Genomic DNA, 15,855 nt, shown 5'->3' on the forward strand with positions numbered 1-15,855 from the left:
TGGGAGCAGAGGCCAACCGTTCGTGCTCTACTCCCTGGGATGCTGGGCAGCCCAGCACGGGTGCCAAAGAGGTTCCATTGTAATGGACTTGGAGTTGGGAAATCAAGGAGCGACAGCAATGCGGATGGCACCGTTGCAAAGCTGACTTTCTGCAGAAGAGGCAGAGCTCAAGTTTTTTGCCCTGGCTCTTCAGCTGTGGGAGCAGAGGCCAACCGTTCGTGCTCTACTCCCTGGGATGCTGGGCAGCCGAGCACGGCTGCCAAAGACGTTCCATTGTAATGGACTTTGAGTTGGGAAATGGAGGAGCGACAGCAATGCGGATGGCACCGTTGCAAAGTTGACTTTCTGCAGAAGAGGCACAGCTCAAGTTTTTTGCCCTGGCTCTTTGGCTGTGGGAGCAGAGGCCAACCGTTCGTGCTCTACTCCCTGGGATGCTGGGCAGCCCAGCACGGATGCCAAAGAGGTTCCATTGTAATGGACTTTGAGTTGGGAAATGGAGGAGCGACAGCAATGCGGATGGCACAGTTGCAAAGCTGACTTTCTGCAGAAGAGGCACAGCTCCAGTTTTTTGCCCTGGCTCTTCGGCTGTGGGAGCAGAGGCCAAGCGTTCGTGCTCTTCTCCCTGGGATGCTGGGCAGACCAGCACGGGTGCCAAAGAGGTTCCATTGTAATGGACTTTGACTTGGGAAATAAAGGAGCGACAGCAATGTGGATGGCACCTTTGCAAAGCTGACTTTCTGCAGAAGAGGCACAGCTCAAGTATTTTGCCCTGGCTCTTCGGCTGTGGGAGCAGAGGCCAACCGTTCGTGCTCTACTCCCTGGGATGCTAGGCATCCCAGCACAGGTGCCAAAGAGGTTCCATTGTAATGGACTTTGAGTTGGGAAATGGAGGAGCGACAGCAATGCGGATGGCACCGTTGCAAAGCTGACTTTCTGCAGAAGAGGCACAGCTCAAGTTTTTTGCCCTGGCTCTTCGGCTGTGGGAGCAGAGGCCAACCGTTCGTGCTCTACTCCCTGGGATGCTAGGCAGCCGAGCACGTGTGCCAAAGAGGTTCCATTGTAATGGACTTTGAGTTGGGAAATGGAGGAGCGACAGCAATGCGGATGGCACCGTTGCAAAGCTGACTTTCTGCAGAAGAGGCAGAGCTCAAGTTTTTTGCCCTGGCTCTTTGGCTGTGGGAGCAGAGGCCAACCGTTCGTGCTCTACTCCCTGGGATGCTGGGCAGCCGAGTACGGCTGCCAAAGAGGTTCCATTGTAATGGACTTTGAGTTGGGAAATCGAGGAGCGACAGCAATGTGGATGGCATCGTTGCAAAGCTGACTTTCTGCAGAAGAGGCAGAGCTCAAGTATTTTGCCCTGGCTCTTCGGCTGTGGGAGCAGAGGCCAACCGTTCATGCTCTACTCCCTGGGATGCTGGGCAGCCCAGCACGGCTGCCAAAGAGGTTCCATTGTAATGGAATTTGAGTTGGGAAATGGAGGAGCGACAGCAATGCGGATGGCACCGTTGCAAAGCTGACTTTCTGCAGAAGAGGCACAGCTCAAGTTTTTTGCCCTGGCTCTTCGGCTGTGGGAGCAGAGGCCAACCCTTCGTGCTCTACTGCCTGGGATGCTGGGCAGCCCAGCACGGGTGCCAAAGAGGTTCCATTGTAATGGACTTGGAGTTGGGAAATCGAGGAGCGACAGCAATGCGGATGGCACCGTTGCAAAGCTGACTTTCTGCAGAAGAGGCACAGCTCAAGTTTTTTGCCCTGGCTCTTCGGCTCTGGGAGCAGAGGCCAACCATTCATGCTCTACTCCCTGGGATGATGGGCAGCCAAGAACGGGTGCCAAAGATGTTCCATTGTAATGGACTTTGAGTTGGGAAATCGAGGAGCAACAGAAATGCGGATGGCACCGTTGCAAAGCTGACTTTCTGCAGAAGAGGCACAGCTCAAGTTTTTTGCCCTGGCTCTTCGGCTGTGGGAGCAGAGGCCAACCGTTCGTGCTCTACTCCCTGGGATGCTGGGCAGCCGAGCACAGGTGTCAAAGAGTTTTCATTGTAATGGAGTGTAATGTAATGGTGCCATCCGCATTGCTGTCGCTCCTCGATTTCCCAACTCAAAGTCCATTTGAATCCAAACATCCACGCCTCCCCTCTCGGCTGCCCAGCATCCAGCGAGTAGAGCACGAATGTTTGGCCTCTGCTCCCACAGGTGAAGAGCCAGGGCAAAGAACTTGAGCTCTGCCTCTTCTGCAGAAAGTCAGCTTTGCAACAGTGCCATCCGCATTGCTGTCACTCCTCCATTTCCCAACTAAAAGTCCATTACAATGGAACCTCTCTGGCGCACGCTCTCGGCTGCCCAGCATCCCAGGGGTTAGAGTACGAATGGTTGGCCTCTGCTCCCACAGCCGAAGAGCCGGGGCAAAAAACTGGAGCTGTGCCTCTTCTGCAGAAAGTCAGCTTTGCAACGGTGCCATCCGCATTGCTGTCGCTCCTCCATTTCCCAACTCAAAGTCCATTACAATGGAACCTCTGTGGCACCCACTCTCGGCTGACCAGCATCCCAGAGAGTAGAGCACGAATGTTTGGCCTCTGCTCCCACAGCCGAAGTGCCTGGATAAGAAACTTTAGCCCTCCTCTGTAGAGAGTCAGCTTTGCAACGGTGCCACCCGCATTGCTGTCGCTCCTCCATTTCCCAACTAAAAGTCCATTTGAATCCAAACATCCACGCCTCCCCTCTCGGCTGACCAGCATCCCAGGGAGTAGAGCACGAATGTTTGGCCTCTGCTCCCACAGCCGAAGAGCCAGGGCAAAAAACTGGAGCTGTGCCTCTTCTGCAGAATGTCAGCTTTGCAACTGTGCCATTTCCATTGCTGTCGCTCCTCGATTTCCCAACACAAAGTCCATTACAATGGAACCTCTTTGGCACCCGTGCTGGGCTGCCCAGCATCCCAGGGAGTAGATCATGAATGTTTGGCCTCTGCTCCCACAGCCAAATCGCCAGGACACAAAACATGAGCTGTGCCTCTTCTGCAGAAAGTCAGCTTTGCAATGGTGCCATTTCCATTGCTGTCGCTCTTCGATTTCCCAACTCAAATTCCATTTGAATCCAAACATCCATGCCTCCCCTCTCGGCTGACCAGCATCCCAGGGAGTAGAGCACGAATGGTTGGCCTCTGCTCCCACAGGCGAAGAGCCAGGACAAAAAACTTGAGCTGTGTCTCTTCTGTATACAGTCAACTTTGCAGCGGTGCCACCCGCATTGCTGTCGCTTCTCTCTTTCCTACTCAAAAGTCCATTTGATTTGAACATCTATTGCAGAGTATGGAATCAAATGAAGTTTTCGGTGGGAAAGCAAGGAACGACAGCAATGCCGGTGAAAAGCTGCAGGATATGTGCAGTTATGTGCACAACTCTGCTGGCTGGGTATGGTGGGGCAGGGGACAGATCCTGCTCAGGGTGCTGCCATGCTTTGTCTTGCCTCAGGGAAATGCTTAAGGCTCAGTGGAAAATAGCAGACGCATTTGGGGCATTCCTGAGCAGGAGCTTCCAGATGATCTGCTGGTCATAGCTGCTCTCCCTGGACACAGAAAGAAGCGGATGGGGCTAGCATGGGACAGCAGACACTGGTGCTTCAACACTGCTCTCCTTTCTGTAACAGCCATCCGTGATTTGCTGGACAACGCCCACAACTCTGTTCCCTGGCATTTCAGACTTTGTTGATGCTGGAAACTATACAGCAGCAGCCACCATCAGGATGGTCCATATGAACACACTGCCGCTGGCTCTGTCATGGCAGGGAGAGAACAAGATCTCTTGAGGATAATGGCTGCATGTGAACTAAGCTGGAACAACCAGCCCAGTCCCACAGCATCCTTTGCATTCTGAGAGTGATGAGCAGTCAGCATCATTCCTGGCTTCTATTGCTGCCCGCAGGACAGCTCATCCTTCAGCACACCCTGGCCCCAGTTCTGTTTTACAAGTTTACCCCTTTTTTGAGCTTTCCCCCCAAAAGGAGCCATGTTTGTTCAGCCCTTGAGCAAGTTTTTCTTTTGGGAGGCAGAGGGCAAAGCGGAAATGACAGATGCCATCAGCCAGCCACTGGGGCCAGCATGTGCCAGGCTCCCCACACTCATCTTCCCAAAGGCTGGGAGGAGGCAGGGCATCAAATGCCCAGCAGCAGAGCTCCTCACCACCACTGACCAGCAGCTCCCTGCCTCTGGGACCAATCCCAGCCTGTGTCCCTGGGGAACCTCTGCCCTGCCAGCAAGCAGCTGCCACTTCAGCAAGGAGAGGAGGCAACAGGCTGGGAGTCCCAGGTTGGCAGGGATGTGCTGGCACCCTGCTTGTTCCAGCAGCAGCAGCACCAATGAACCTGCCGAGTTCCAGTTCCTCCTGTCACCTACACAGAGATACTATTTTGAAGGACAGTAGCCTTTATTATTTTATTTTGAAGGACATCTTTAGCCTGACAGCTTTCTCTCCAGTGCCAGTCGAGTTTCTCTCAAGCACCCAAAGGCTGTCACAGCAGCAGAAGTTATTGCTTGTCCAGACCTACCTTGTTAGTACAGAGGTAAGGCTTTGGCAAGAAACCCACAAAACCCTGTTTTCCTTGACTTCCTGTAAAGCCCTGCTGCACTTTACAGAGGAGCTGATCCTGGGCAGAACTGTCTTTCACAAGCACTTCCTTCTTGCCATAAGCTCACTCCACCCCAGGAGCCCAGCCCAGCTCAGAAGCATAGGATCAGCCCAAGGCATCACTTTCGCTGCCACTTCTGGGCTCCCTCAAGGTTTCTCTGGAGCTCACTAGATAAGTGAGGTATGGGTTTGCCCTTGGTGAGTCCACGTTGGCAGTCTCTAATCACTCCCATGCCTGGAATTTTGCAGCACAGCAGTTGAGAATAGTGTCACTTCTCAGGACAGATCTGTCCCAGTTCCATTTAATCCCTGCCCTCATTTTCTTGGCTTTGCAGCACTGAAGAGCAGACCTCAGGGAGGCTGAATGTGAACAGAGTTGCTTTAGCATTCCTGGGCTATTTATCTGTGGTGCGCTAACCTTGGAGTGGTTAGTGGATTGGAGTGGGAGTGAGTATAAAGAGTCCCTGTGTGCCTGCCCTCTCATAGCCCCACAGCAGCTGCAGTGAAGGGTGTGCTTTTTAATGTCAGTTATAATAAAATATCTTTACAGAGCCCAAAAAATTCAAAATAGTGCAAAACATCTCACTGTCATGCATCCATGGTAGCCGCCGCCAGCAGTGCCGCGCGTGGTGGAACAGACACACAGGCATCAGTGACACATGTGCTACAGGAGCAGAATTTGTTGGTTCAATCACATGCCAAACAGGACAGGTTGGGAAGGGAGCAAAGGGCCAGGGGCACCATGGTTGGGGGGCACAGGGCTGAGCCCCAGCCTCACTGTGTGGGAGTGGTGGTTAGAAAAGGGCTGTAAACACTGAAGAGTAACGAGAGGAAAGCTAAACCCTTTGGTCCCAGGTAAACCCTATAGAAAAAGGACCACAGGGGCCAGTCAGCGTACCCTGTTATGGGATGGAGAGGGGACTTGAGAGAGAGATATTCACTTGTAGGGTCATCAGGCCTCTGTCTTTCCCAGTACTCAGAGCCAGCTGGGGTGGCCATCCCCAACACTGCACATCCCAACCTCCCAGGCACTTGCACAAGACACACACACACCCCACACACATGACACAGAAATGGTGGTTAACGGGAAATTGAGGGGCAAGGGGTCCTCTGGGCTGGGGGTTGGAAGGGTCTTTCTTGCGCCAAGGAGGTCTCATGGGCACTGCTGCACTGCACAGGCATGGCTGGCCCCCACTGGTCAGAGCAAAGGGAGATGGGTCTCTGTACTCCAGCACTTCCAGCCCTTGCCCCCAAGCCCTGGCACCCTGGGGGCAGCAGTGGGGCAGCCCATGGTGGGACAAGGCAGGGAAGACAGAATATGGGCTGGAGGCTAATCCCTGCTGCTCCTGGCCCCAGTGGTGCCACTGCCATCCAGGAGGGGACCCTGTGCAGGGTATGTGGGGCTGCACCCACCAACCCAACAGCCCCAATAGCCCTTCCAGGTACAGAACACGGCCAGCTGCCAGTGTACGTACAGCGAATTACATATGTACAAGGTGCTCAGTGGGTGGGAGCCTCCCTGGCCCCCAGGGTGCCTGAAGATGCTTGAGGGACTGGGACAAGGGGCCATTGTGCTGTGCCAGCAACTCATCAATACCGCCAGGGGTGGGATGAGGCACCCCTCCCACCTTCACCTCCAGCTATTTCCTTTCGTTGTCTGATGAGGTCTGGGTAGGACAGGGTAGGGTCAGGGATGGGCCACTGTGGTTCCTCCATCTCAGGCACCCAGTCTGGATCTAGCCTTTCCCTGCAGCCCCACCAGACCCAGCACCTTCCCATTGGGGTGGGATGGTGGCATGGCCATGCTCTGCATCACTGTCACTCAGTCTGGCTGAGGGAAGGATGGCATGAGTCTGTCACTGCAGCCACACTGCCCCCCCTCACCAGCACAGGGAAGGAGACTCCTCTTGTGGCCACTCTTATGGCTTATACATGGCTGGAGGACGGTGTAGAAAAGGGGCCAGGAGGGAAGGGCTGGGGAAATGACAAGGGTTTAATTGCTGCCCTCCTCAGCTGAGCGTGTATCTGACTTGAGCTTGACGAATTCCTTGGCCACCTCATCATTGTTGCGCTGGGAGAGGATGCGGAGGACAGTGAGGCCGGTATCATCCATGTGGATGCGGCGGCCCAGGGGCAGCCAGCAGGCACAGCCAGGTCGCTGCAGGATATCACGGAGCTGCAGGACAGCAATGCCCACCGTCCGGTCCTCGCGGGCGAAGCAGTAGTCCTTCACACACACCTGCAGTTCATAGCACTCGGGGCCAGTCTCCACACCCAGCGTGCTGCAGGAGGTCAAGGGACAAGCAGTCATCACAGTGGGTTATACTCCCAGGTCCCCTGGTTCTGCCACAGGACACCTGGGTGCTACCTTCCCACTGCCCCTAAAAAACTTAGTCTTTTTTTTCCCCCCTTTCCTCAATCCCTGCTTTTACCAATGAGAAAACATCTAAAATATCTCAAGCTCCCTGTCAAGACCCCACCATGGGGCAGACGCATCGCCCAGCCCAGCCCCGTATCCCAAGCCCTGCAGCACCACTCACAACTGGAAGCTCTCATTGTACTTGGGGGCCCAGCTGTTGTTCTTGGATTTGGTAGCAAATTTTCTCTTCTTGTCACTGAGGTGAGGCCCAATGATGTTGACCTCAATGAAGGGACGGAAGATGCCTGATGTCTGCCATTTGAGGTCATTCGCAGCCACCACTGCAAAGAGGGAGCACATGAGCCTCATGGAGCACTGCCAGATCCCAGTATCCCAGCTGGGAGAACCCACCTTTGACAGTGACTTTGTGTTCACCAGTGCCTGGGTGGGTGAAGAGCTCCACATGGATGGACACCTCCCCAACAGGGTCATCCACACCAGAGCCTGCATGGCAAAGAGAGGTGACATGAGTGCTCATTCCTGCTGTGTCCCTGATGTCCACCACCAACCCCACTGGAGGAGGCAGGTCACCCACCAAGGGCAGCAGGACTTGGCCCAATGTGGCCTCTGCTAAAGAGTTCTGAGGAGAGCAGCATGGGTGAAACAACTGTCATGGATGGCTGGGGATGGCAGCAGGTAGGGCTGGGGGCACGGCAGGACATCCCCAGTACCAAGCTGGCTCTCTGTCATGCCACCTCACATCAGCAGGACCCAGTGAGCCCTCACTTGCCCAGGCAGGGGCTGAGGTGTCTGGGTGGGATGGGGCAGGGGAGAGTAGCCCTGCTCCACCTCCTGTAAGCACAGGGCAGGGGGTGCTGTCAGTGGTCCATGCACAGATCCGAGTATGGGCACAACACTGGGCAGAAGGGACCTGACCTGGCCCTTGTGCCACACGGCAGCCATGGCCCTGCCAGGGTTTGAGGCTGACCTGCCCCCTCCTGTATCCCCTCCATCCCTGGGGAATTCAGGTGACCTGTGACCAACAGCCCAGCACACCCCCTCCCCTCCAGGAGCCATGCATGCACTCATGGGTGAAGTAGGGGGTGCAAGGCAGAGGGACAGGGTCTGTATGTCAGACAGGGCCAAGGAGATCAAAGTGAGCTCAGCGGAAAGCTCCCAGGGTAGAAATAAACAGTGGGAAAAAGGACGCATACCCACGTGTCACCGCATGGCCCCCAGCACAAGGATGCCAGGCCATATGTGGTGGTGATGGCACGCTTTCCTCTCCATCCACCCTCATCCTCCACAGAGCCCGGCACCCCATCCCTACAGGCAGTGCCGCATGCTGAGCTGAGATGGAGCTGATGGCAGGTGAGGACGGGGTGTCTGGGTATGGGAGGCCAAGCATGGGGTGCAGTCCTGGCCCCTCCGGGTGCCAAGGAGGCCAAGCAGGGCCCATGGAGCTGGGCTCATTCCTCACACCCTGGAGCAGGCAGGCAGAGCTCACCGGAGCAAGGCTAGTAATGGTCCTTCTGGCAGCAGCGTGGAGGGGATGGGGGACATGGGCATGGCCTCCCCCAGGGCCACATGTCCCAAGTGGACAGCTCCCAGCTTGCATGGAGGTCAAGGCAGGTTCCCACCCCCAGGCAGCACTGGGGACAATGCAGGGTGCCCAGACCTAACCTGGGATGGGGCAGGGGTTGTCAATATAGCTGAGCACAGCTCCTCCAAATTCGGCTCAGAACAGCCCTGGGAGTGGGAGTCTGTGGGCAGAGGGCTCCAGGCTCTGGCCACAAGAAGGGCACCCAAGGCTGGCAATGCTGGGATGAGGCTCGTAGCCACCCCAGCCCACAGTGCTGGGACTATTACTAGCCCAGGCCGGTGGCAGGGGGGTGCAGGGGAGGGCAAGCAGCACACGTACCCTTCTCAGGATAAATTTCTTCACTAAGGGTAAACCTAATACCTTTCCCACCATGGACTAGTGGGAAGGAGAGAGAATGAGACAGAGGCACAGCACAGAGTAGATGGAGAGAGAAGGAAGGAGATGATGTGTGGAGGGGATGGGATCAGTAAAAGAGGAGGGGAGAAAACAGAGAGAAAGAGATCAGATCTCACAGACAGATGAACAGCTGAGCATCTGGACCACACTGCAGCAACACAGGAGTACCAGGCACTACCCGGCTCTGAGCCCAGGGGATCCTGGGGCCAGGCTGCAACTAGGCGCTCTGGCACCAACCAAACCCAAGGCCACCCCACCGACACAGCTGGCACAGGACACACAGACAGGACAGTTGTCCCTTGCAAGGAAACACGCAGACAGCAAATGCATGTCCCACTCCCTGAGGACACAGACAAGCCTGGCTGAGGCACTATACAACAGCCCATGACTGCAACAGAGCATATCTGTCCCCTCCTCACGCAGCCAAGGGGCAAATAAAGAGCAGCATTTAGAGACGAGGTCCTGCCCCAGAGGGTGCTCAGCACATGGCTGTGTGGCAGGGACAGTGCCTGGCACCCTGGACAGATCCCAAATCATGGGGTATGTGGGGCACCCAGCATGCCCAGGACAGGCTCTGGCACAGCATCTGTTTGGCCCAGATGTCAGCTACAAGGCAGCACTGGACCAGAGGTGTCTGTACTGGGTGACAGGGACCAGAGGGTGATCTCCCCTACCCACGGGGCCCATTTCTGTGCCAGCCTAGCCATGCCTTGGCACTGGGGACGCACTGTTGTTGCTGGTGGGGAACTTGGAGGTACCAGGCTGCTTCTGGGCACCCATGGTCCCTCTTCACCTGCAAACCATGGGAGAAAGAAGCCCTTCCCTTCCTGTCTATCCCTCCCACCCCTCCATGAGCCTAGCTGGGGCCCCCTAACCCCACAACTCACTGGGGCAACCAACCACATGCACAGGGAGAGGGGGCCTGGGTAGGAGGCCCAGGGCAGTGCATCCTACCCTGCGAAGCCTGGGTCTGCACAAAGGTTTTGATGAGGAGGTCAGTAGCCTGGGTGTAGAGGGACAGGGCATAGCGCAGCGACTGCAAGTCGGGGCTCTTCTCCAGGAATGTCTTCTTCAGCCCCACACCACCGGCATGGAAGTATTGCTGGAGGAGGGAGAATGGCCTTGGGGCCCTCAGCAGCTCTGCTAGAGCTCCTCCAGTGCCCTTCCAGGGCTAAAGCCCTCAGGGACACCCCTTTGTTCCCCAGAACACCCTTACCTTGATGGTGTCCAGTGCCAGCTCCACCACTGCACATTGCTTTGGGGTCAGGCTCTTGGCTTCCTCCCGCACCATGTGGTCCTGCAGGGCATGAATCCCGCTTTCAGTATGGAACCAGGGTCCCATTTCCCTTGCCCCAAACATGCCAAAAAGCGAGCACTGGTGGGGTCCTTGCAATAGTGCCAGTCTTAGCACAGAGAGGAGAACAGATCGCCTGCCCCCAGCCCACCCTCCCAGCCCTCACCTTCAGCTTGGAGAGCTGCCCCAGCTCCTTGGCTGCATTGAAAATCATCTGTGTGCCCTGCAGAGAACAGAGACAGGAACAGCCCCAGTGAGTGGCCAAGCTGGGGGTGACATGGCCAGGCTGGCACATGGTGCCAGGAGCTTGCTGCAGCTCTGGGGGCTCCCCCAGGCTCCAGAGGGATGAAGTAACACTCTCCAGATAGCCCCAGGTGCTACTGGGCATGGTGATGTGAGTGCACACCCCAGCCAATGAGTTCTCATTACACATGGGTGGCTTGGGACCTGGGGACCCCAGGGCAGGACATCATTGTGGCATCAGGGACCTCACACCCTGCTCAGCACAAGTAGCTTGGCCCAAGGGTCTCATCCTGCTCCCTGTGGTGCCCAAGCACCTACTTCTGCATCCAACAAAGCCCAGCACGGCACATCACTGGCACTGCCTGGACAGTTGTATGACACTAGGGAGCAGAGAGCAAATGCAGGGGGACAGTGGCCACGGGGAGGATGCAACATAATCCCCCTGTACTCCACAGCGCTGGCAGCCAAGCCAAACACACCCCTGCTACCCAGACCCCTGCCCAGTCCCAACCCCAGGGATGTTCCCCAGCCCCTGTGCACCCCAGGAATACGGCAGATGGGAGCTCCCGGCTGCCTTCATCTGCCCTGTGTCATGCCACCCCCATGGGCAAAGGCCATGAAGCCATTCCATGGGGCCCACTGGCACAGCTCCTAGGGACGCAGCCCCATGGCAGAGGCAGATCCCACTCACTTCCCTGGTCTACTGCCTGCTTACTGGGCTGAGCACAAGCTCCCCTTCTCAAGCCCTCCAATGTGCAACATACAACTGGATAAGCACAGGCCCCATGGGGCAGAGCCAGCAATTCCCACTTCCTTCCCCCAGCACCCGTAGCTCCAGTCCTTCCCAACCCCCAGCATCTATCCCACTAACCATTACCTTCTGCAGGGGCCTGGTCCCCCCATGCTCTTACTCTGTACCCCCTCCCACTAGCCTTTTGTGTCCTTCTCAATCCCAAGGTACTGTCCCATTCACTTGCTGTCCCCATCTCCTGCAGTTGAACAGGCTGGGAGCCGGGGACACTGGTGGCTTCCAGACAGAGCACAATGGAATACTGCACCCACACACACCCCACAGCACATGGGACAAAGGACAGGGAGGAGGCAAGAGGAGGGACCAGAGCCAAGTGGGGAGCAGAAGAGCCATGTCCTTACTTCAGTGTGACTGGGCAGCTTCACCCTGCTCTGGAAGAGAACAGCAAGGGACAGTTACTGGTGGCCCCAGCAGCAGCCAGCCGCAGGTCCAGGGCCCCCCACAACCCCCAGCCATGTGGGCTCTTGTCTAGAACAGCTCCTCTGGCTGTGCCCAGTTCTCCACTACTTGCAGGTGTCAACTGGTTCAGCACTAGTTCACATGTGCAAAGGCTCAGCCCCGTATGCTTGCTGCTGAGCCTGTGATGAGCAAGCCATGGCGGGTTCAGCAGGACTAAAGATACTTGCTGTGTGGGGCAGGCCTGTTCCCTACCTTGTTTGGGGCTGGGGAAATGTCAGCTGGTGGGAGGAAGCAGCTCACACAGCACACTCAACAAACTGGGGCAGGACCCAGCATCACCTATGAGAGGATGAGGCATTGCCCAGACAGATGCCAGCATGGCTCTTCCTGAGGTGTGGGTTTTGGGAACATGCAGCCCTCAGGGCTGTGCTAGGCCCCAGCCCAGCAGTGGGGAGCACCCAGACAGAGGGGGAGCCCATGTGGCTGAAGTAAGCCCTTTTGGCAAGTTTTGGGCCTTAGTGAGCCTTCCTGAGGCCTCCCTCAGCATCAGGAGGAAGCAGGTTCAGAGGTCCAGGGGACCTCAGCAGCCCCATGGCCTCCAGTGTGCCCTGCACATCCCCAGCATTCTGGGGGTGACCTCTTCCTGTGCCTCCAGGGATGGGACAGGTTTGTGGCTGGGATGCCCCATGCTTGGGTACCATGTCCCCATGCTGTTCTAGACAGGCAATGGGAGGGGTGCTGAGCAATGTGAGGCTGCCTGGGGATGGGTAACACCCCAAATACCCACCCACAGGGACTCAACACAACACGACACCCGCTCCCTACCCCAGGCGACACAGAAACAGGTTACTGTGCCCATCCTGCACACAGGCAGCACATCCCAGGCAACACAGCACACCCCAACAGGCCACGCAGGCAATGGCACATCCAGACAGCACAACAGAGGAAGCACAGACAAGCCTGGGCCTGGGGCCTCTGCAGCAGGTGGGTGTGGGGCCACGAGTGTGGCCACGGGGCAATGACACATATGGAGCCCACAGCTATTTACCTTCTCTGTCCCCTTGCCATGTTTTCTCAAGAGCGTGCCCTGTAGAAGCAACGTCAGAGGTTGAGTGGTGGGGTGGGGAGACAGAATGGGATGGGACACAGGGAGAGCAGGACAAGGCTGGGCACATGGGGTGACCACGAGCTGGTGGCAAAGACATCGGTGATCTCCTCAAGGACAGTTAACAGCCAGTGGGGAAATGGTCCCTCTTGGGGGTGCTAAGCCCATGGTGGACTGGCCCCCACTGGGATACAGGGTTAGTGGGGGACTGATCCAAAGAGGGATACTGGGTCAGTGAGGCACGGGTGTCTCTGGTATGCTTGGACAACTGGTTCTCACTGGAACACACAATGTCACACTGATGGGGAACCATTTCCCACACAGGGATGCTGGGCTTATGGTAGCTGGTTCCTTCTGGGATATAAGGGATGCTGACCACATGGGGGACTGGTTCCCAGTGGGATATAGGGAGGCAGGAGCCTGGTGGCACTGTGTGTGGGAAGCCTCTGGTGCCCCCACATTCCCCTACAACACTGGGGAGGAGACAGGGAGGGGGCAGCTGTACTTGAGTTTCACACGCAGCGTTCTGGTCCATGCACTGCTGGGCCCTGTGACAACCTCACACTGACCCAGGCCAAGAGAAACTATAAAATGGGGCAGCAGTGCCATGTGGAGGGTTTCTAATCAGCCTCTCAGGACCCTGTACCCTGAGTGAGCTGACACCATCCTAGTCCCCTGATAGCCTCAGCAAAGCTGAGCCCATGGGGTCCCTGTGGGGCTCAAGGGGAGGCTCAGCCCAGGCTGATCCAGGGTCTCTCCAAATGCTGCTTTTGGAAAGAAATGGTGTTGGGGGATGGGACAGTAATTTGTTCCCACATGGATTGGCACCAGCACCCAACCACCAGAACCCACACCACTGCTCCTTGCAAAGGTGCCCGTGGTCAAAGCAGGGGTGGGAGCAGGATTGGGGGTGGATGTGGCCCTTCCTTTGCCCCACAGGGCATAAGCCCATGGCCACAGACTGAGCAGAAGAGGACAAAAGGAAACTGCTCAGTCAAAGCCATGCAGGGACTCAGCAGGAATGCCACGAAGGGAACCCAGGAGTCCGGGCTCCCAGTGCTGTATCCTCGGCAAGGAAAAAGTACCACAACTCATGCCAGAAACTTGGGCCACCACTGAACAACAGGACCAGGGGCTGTTGTGTCCCAGGGAGATGCTCCTCTCCACAGACCTCTGCTTTCAACCCTTACCATAGCCACCTCCCAGCCAGAGCTCCAAGTAAGAACTCAGGCACAAGGGGTCAGGAAGAGCAATTCTGACTGCCGGGCACTCACTACACCCCCTCCCCATGTCTCCAGTGGCCTCAGCATGAAACAAGACAGGATCAGCCTGGATTAAATGTCTCTAATTACATGGCACTGCCCTATCCCCGTGCTCACCCACACCATCACTAACCCTTGAACTTCCCCACATCCAGCTCCCTTGAATCTCTCCAGGACCTTTCTTTCCACCCCCCAACCCACGCAAATGCCTGCCAGGAGCCAGTGCCAAGCGGGCAGCACAAGGATGGGGACCACAGACGTGGGCCATGTCGGGAGCCGAAGGAGGGTGTGGGCAGGGTGCGGGCAGCCACACGAGACAGGAACCGGCGGGGCCAGGACCGACACACAGCAGACAGACAGACAGACAGACAAAGAGCTGCCGTACTTACAATCATCTGCCATTGAGAGGCAAGCGGAGCAATTGGAGAGAACAACCATGGCATGAGTGTCGGCCCCTTCCTCCATCCTCCCCAGCCCTGGCTGCCCCCCAATCCCCACCAGGCAAGAGGAACAGCAGAGCGAGGGGCATACACTATCTGACATGCCACAGCACTCAGCATCCATGCCCTGCCACCAGCATCACTGGTCTCCATAGACCCAAGGTGGCCCCATCCCAACCTGCCTACTCCATCCTTACTGTGGCAGGAGGACTGAGCTCCAGGGACCCAGTGAACCCCCCTCAACACTCAGCTCTCTCATGTAGCCCCAGGTCATCAGCCATAGGGACCAGACCTCCCTTCCAAGGACTGCCTCCCCACAGGAAAATACACAGATCTACATGTCCATGGCACCTCCTCTGCCCTCAGCACAGGGCTCACTGCCTTCAGAACATGGCACAGTCACACACGGCCATGAAAGGACAGAGACAGGGACTGGATGGCAACTGGAGTGGAACCAGCGCTCCTGGTAGATTTGGACAGCTTTGGCCAAGGGTGTGTCACTCTGGCCAGGAGTGATGCAGGGTTGACCTGAGCTAGGCTCTGGGCTGTGACAAGGTGCCAGTAAGGTGGTACCATTGAGGGCTGACATGTCACCAATGTGCTGTCCCTTACCAACACAGCATTAGAATCCCCAGAGCTCCAGAAAAGTGACACAGTGGATGGTGGCTCCAGGGACTCCAAGTAAGAGCCTGAGCCCAACTATGTGACAGTGACAGAAGCTACTGAGAGTGACAAGGATGAATGTACAGTTGGCTCAGAGCCCTCAGTGTTACCATTCCCTTCCTGACCCTAAGTGAAGAGCTTCCCCAGGAAGCTTCAGGGCACATGGCTGCATGCAAGGGAGGATACACACAGCAATGTGATACAGAGACCTGAAGCCTGCCGGCAACCTCCCTTTGAGGAGGGACCAGCAGGGCTTTACTCAGGTTCCCTAGAAACTGTTCAGTCTATGAGGAAGGAATAGTTCAGTCCTGCTGAAGGGACATGACCCCTCATCCCCACATTACCCCCATCCCTGCAAAGCCAATCCCTGCTCCCCAGGCAATTCCAGCCCCACAGCAAAGCCAAGATGTGGTGACTTCTCACACTCCAAGAGCCTCCTGATCCATCTCCTGGCACAGGGATCATGTTCACAGCCAACACAGATGCGCATGGCATGGGATGTTGGCTAGCTCAGAGGGAAGGGTGGAAAGGAAAAGACCAGTGCCCTCTTGGTACCATGATGGAGATGGCAGGAAGGTCCTTTGGCAAAGCCAGCGAAGAGCGTGCTGGGCTGCACTACAATGACCTTTCTCTCCTCCATCCTTGCCTGGCCATGAGTTGG

The 15,855-nt window shown here is 56.5% G+C and overlaps 1 protein-coding gene across 1 annotated transcript in view; it reads right to left on the reverse strand.

Moving 5' to 3' along the window:
* Window positions 1–4,980: 4,980 nt before the first annotated feature.
* Window positions 4,981–15,855, reverse strand: part of UNC13A (unc-13 homolog A) — a 34,047-nt gene continuing 23,172 nt past the window's right edge. Inside the window, exons 36-43 of the mRNA XM_080634095.1 lie at window positions 12,773–12,811; window positions 11,667–11,696; window positions 10,438–10,494; window positions 10,194–10,274; window positions 9,932–10,079; window positions 7,390–7,482; window positions 7,160–7,319; window positions 4,981–6,901 (exon numbers count right to left, since the gene is read on the reverse strand). Coding sequence (XP_080490221.1) covers window positions 6,613–6,901; window positions 7,160–7,319; window positions 7,390–7,482; window positions 9,932–10,079; window positions 10,194–10,274; window positions 10,438–10,494; window positions 11,667–11,696; window positions 12,773–12,811 — 897 coding nt within the window. The 3' untranslated portion in view covers window positions 4,981–6,612. The remainder of the gene's footprint in view (window positions 6,902–7,159; window positions 7,320–7,389; window positions 7,483–9,931; window positions 10,080–10,193; window positions 10,275–10,437; window positions 10,495–11,666; window positions 11,697–12,772; window positions 12,812–15,855) is intronic.

Source organism: Psittacula echo (genome assembly GCF_963264785.1).
Source record: "Psittacula echo genome assembly, chromosome: 24".
NCBI classification, from domain to species: Eukaryota; Metazoa; Chordata; class Aves; order Psittaciformes; family Psittacidae; genus Psittacula; species Psittacula echo.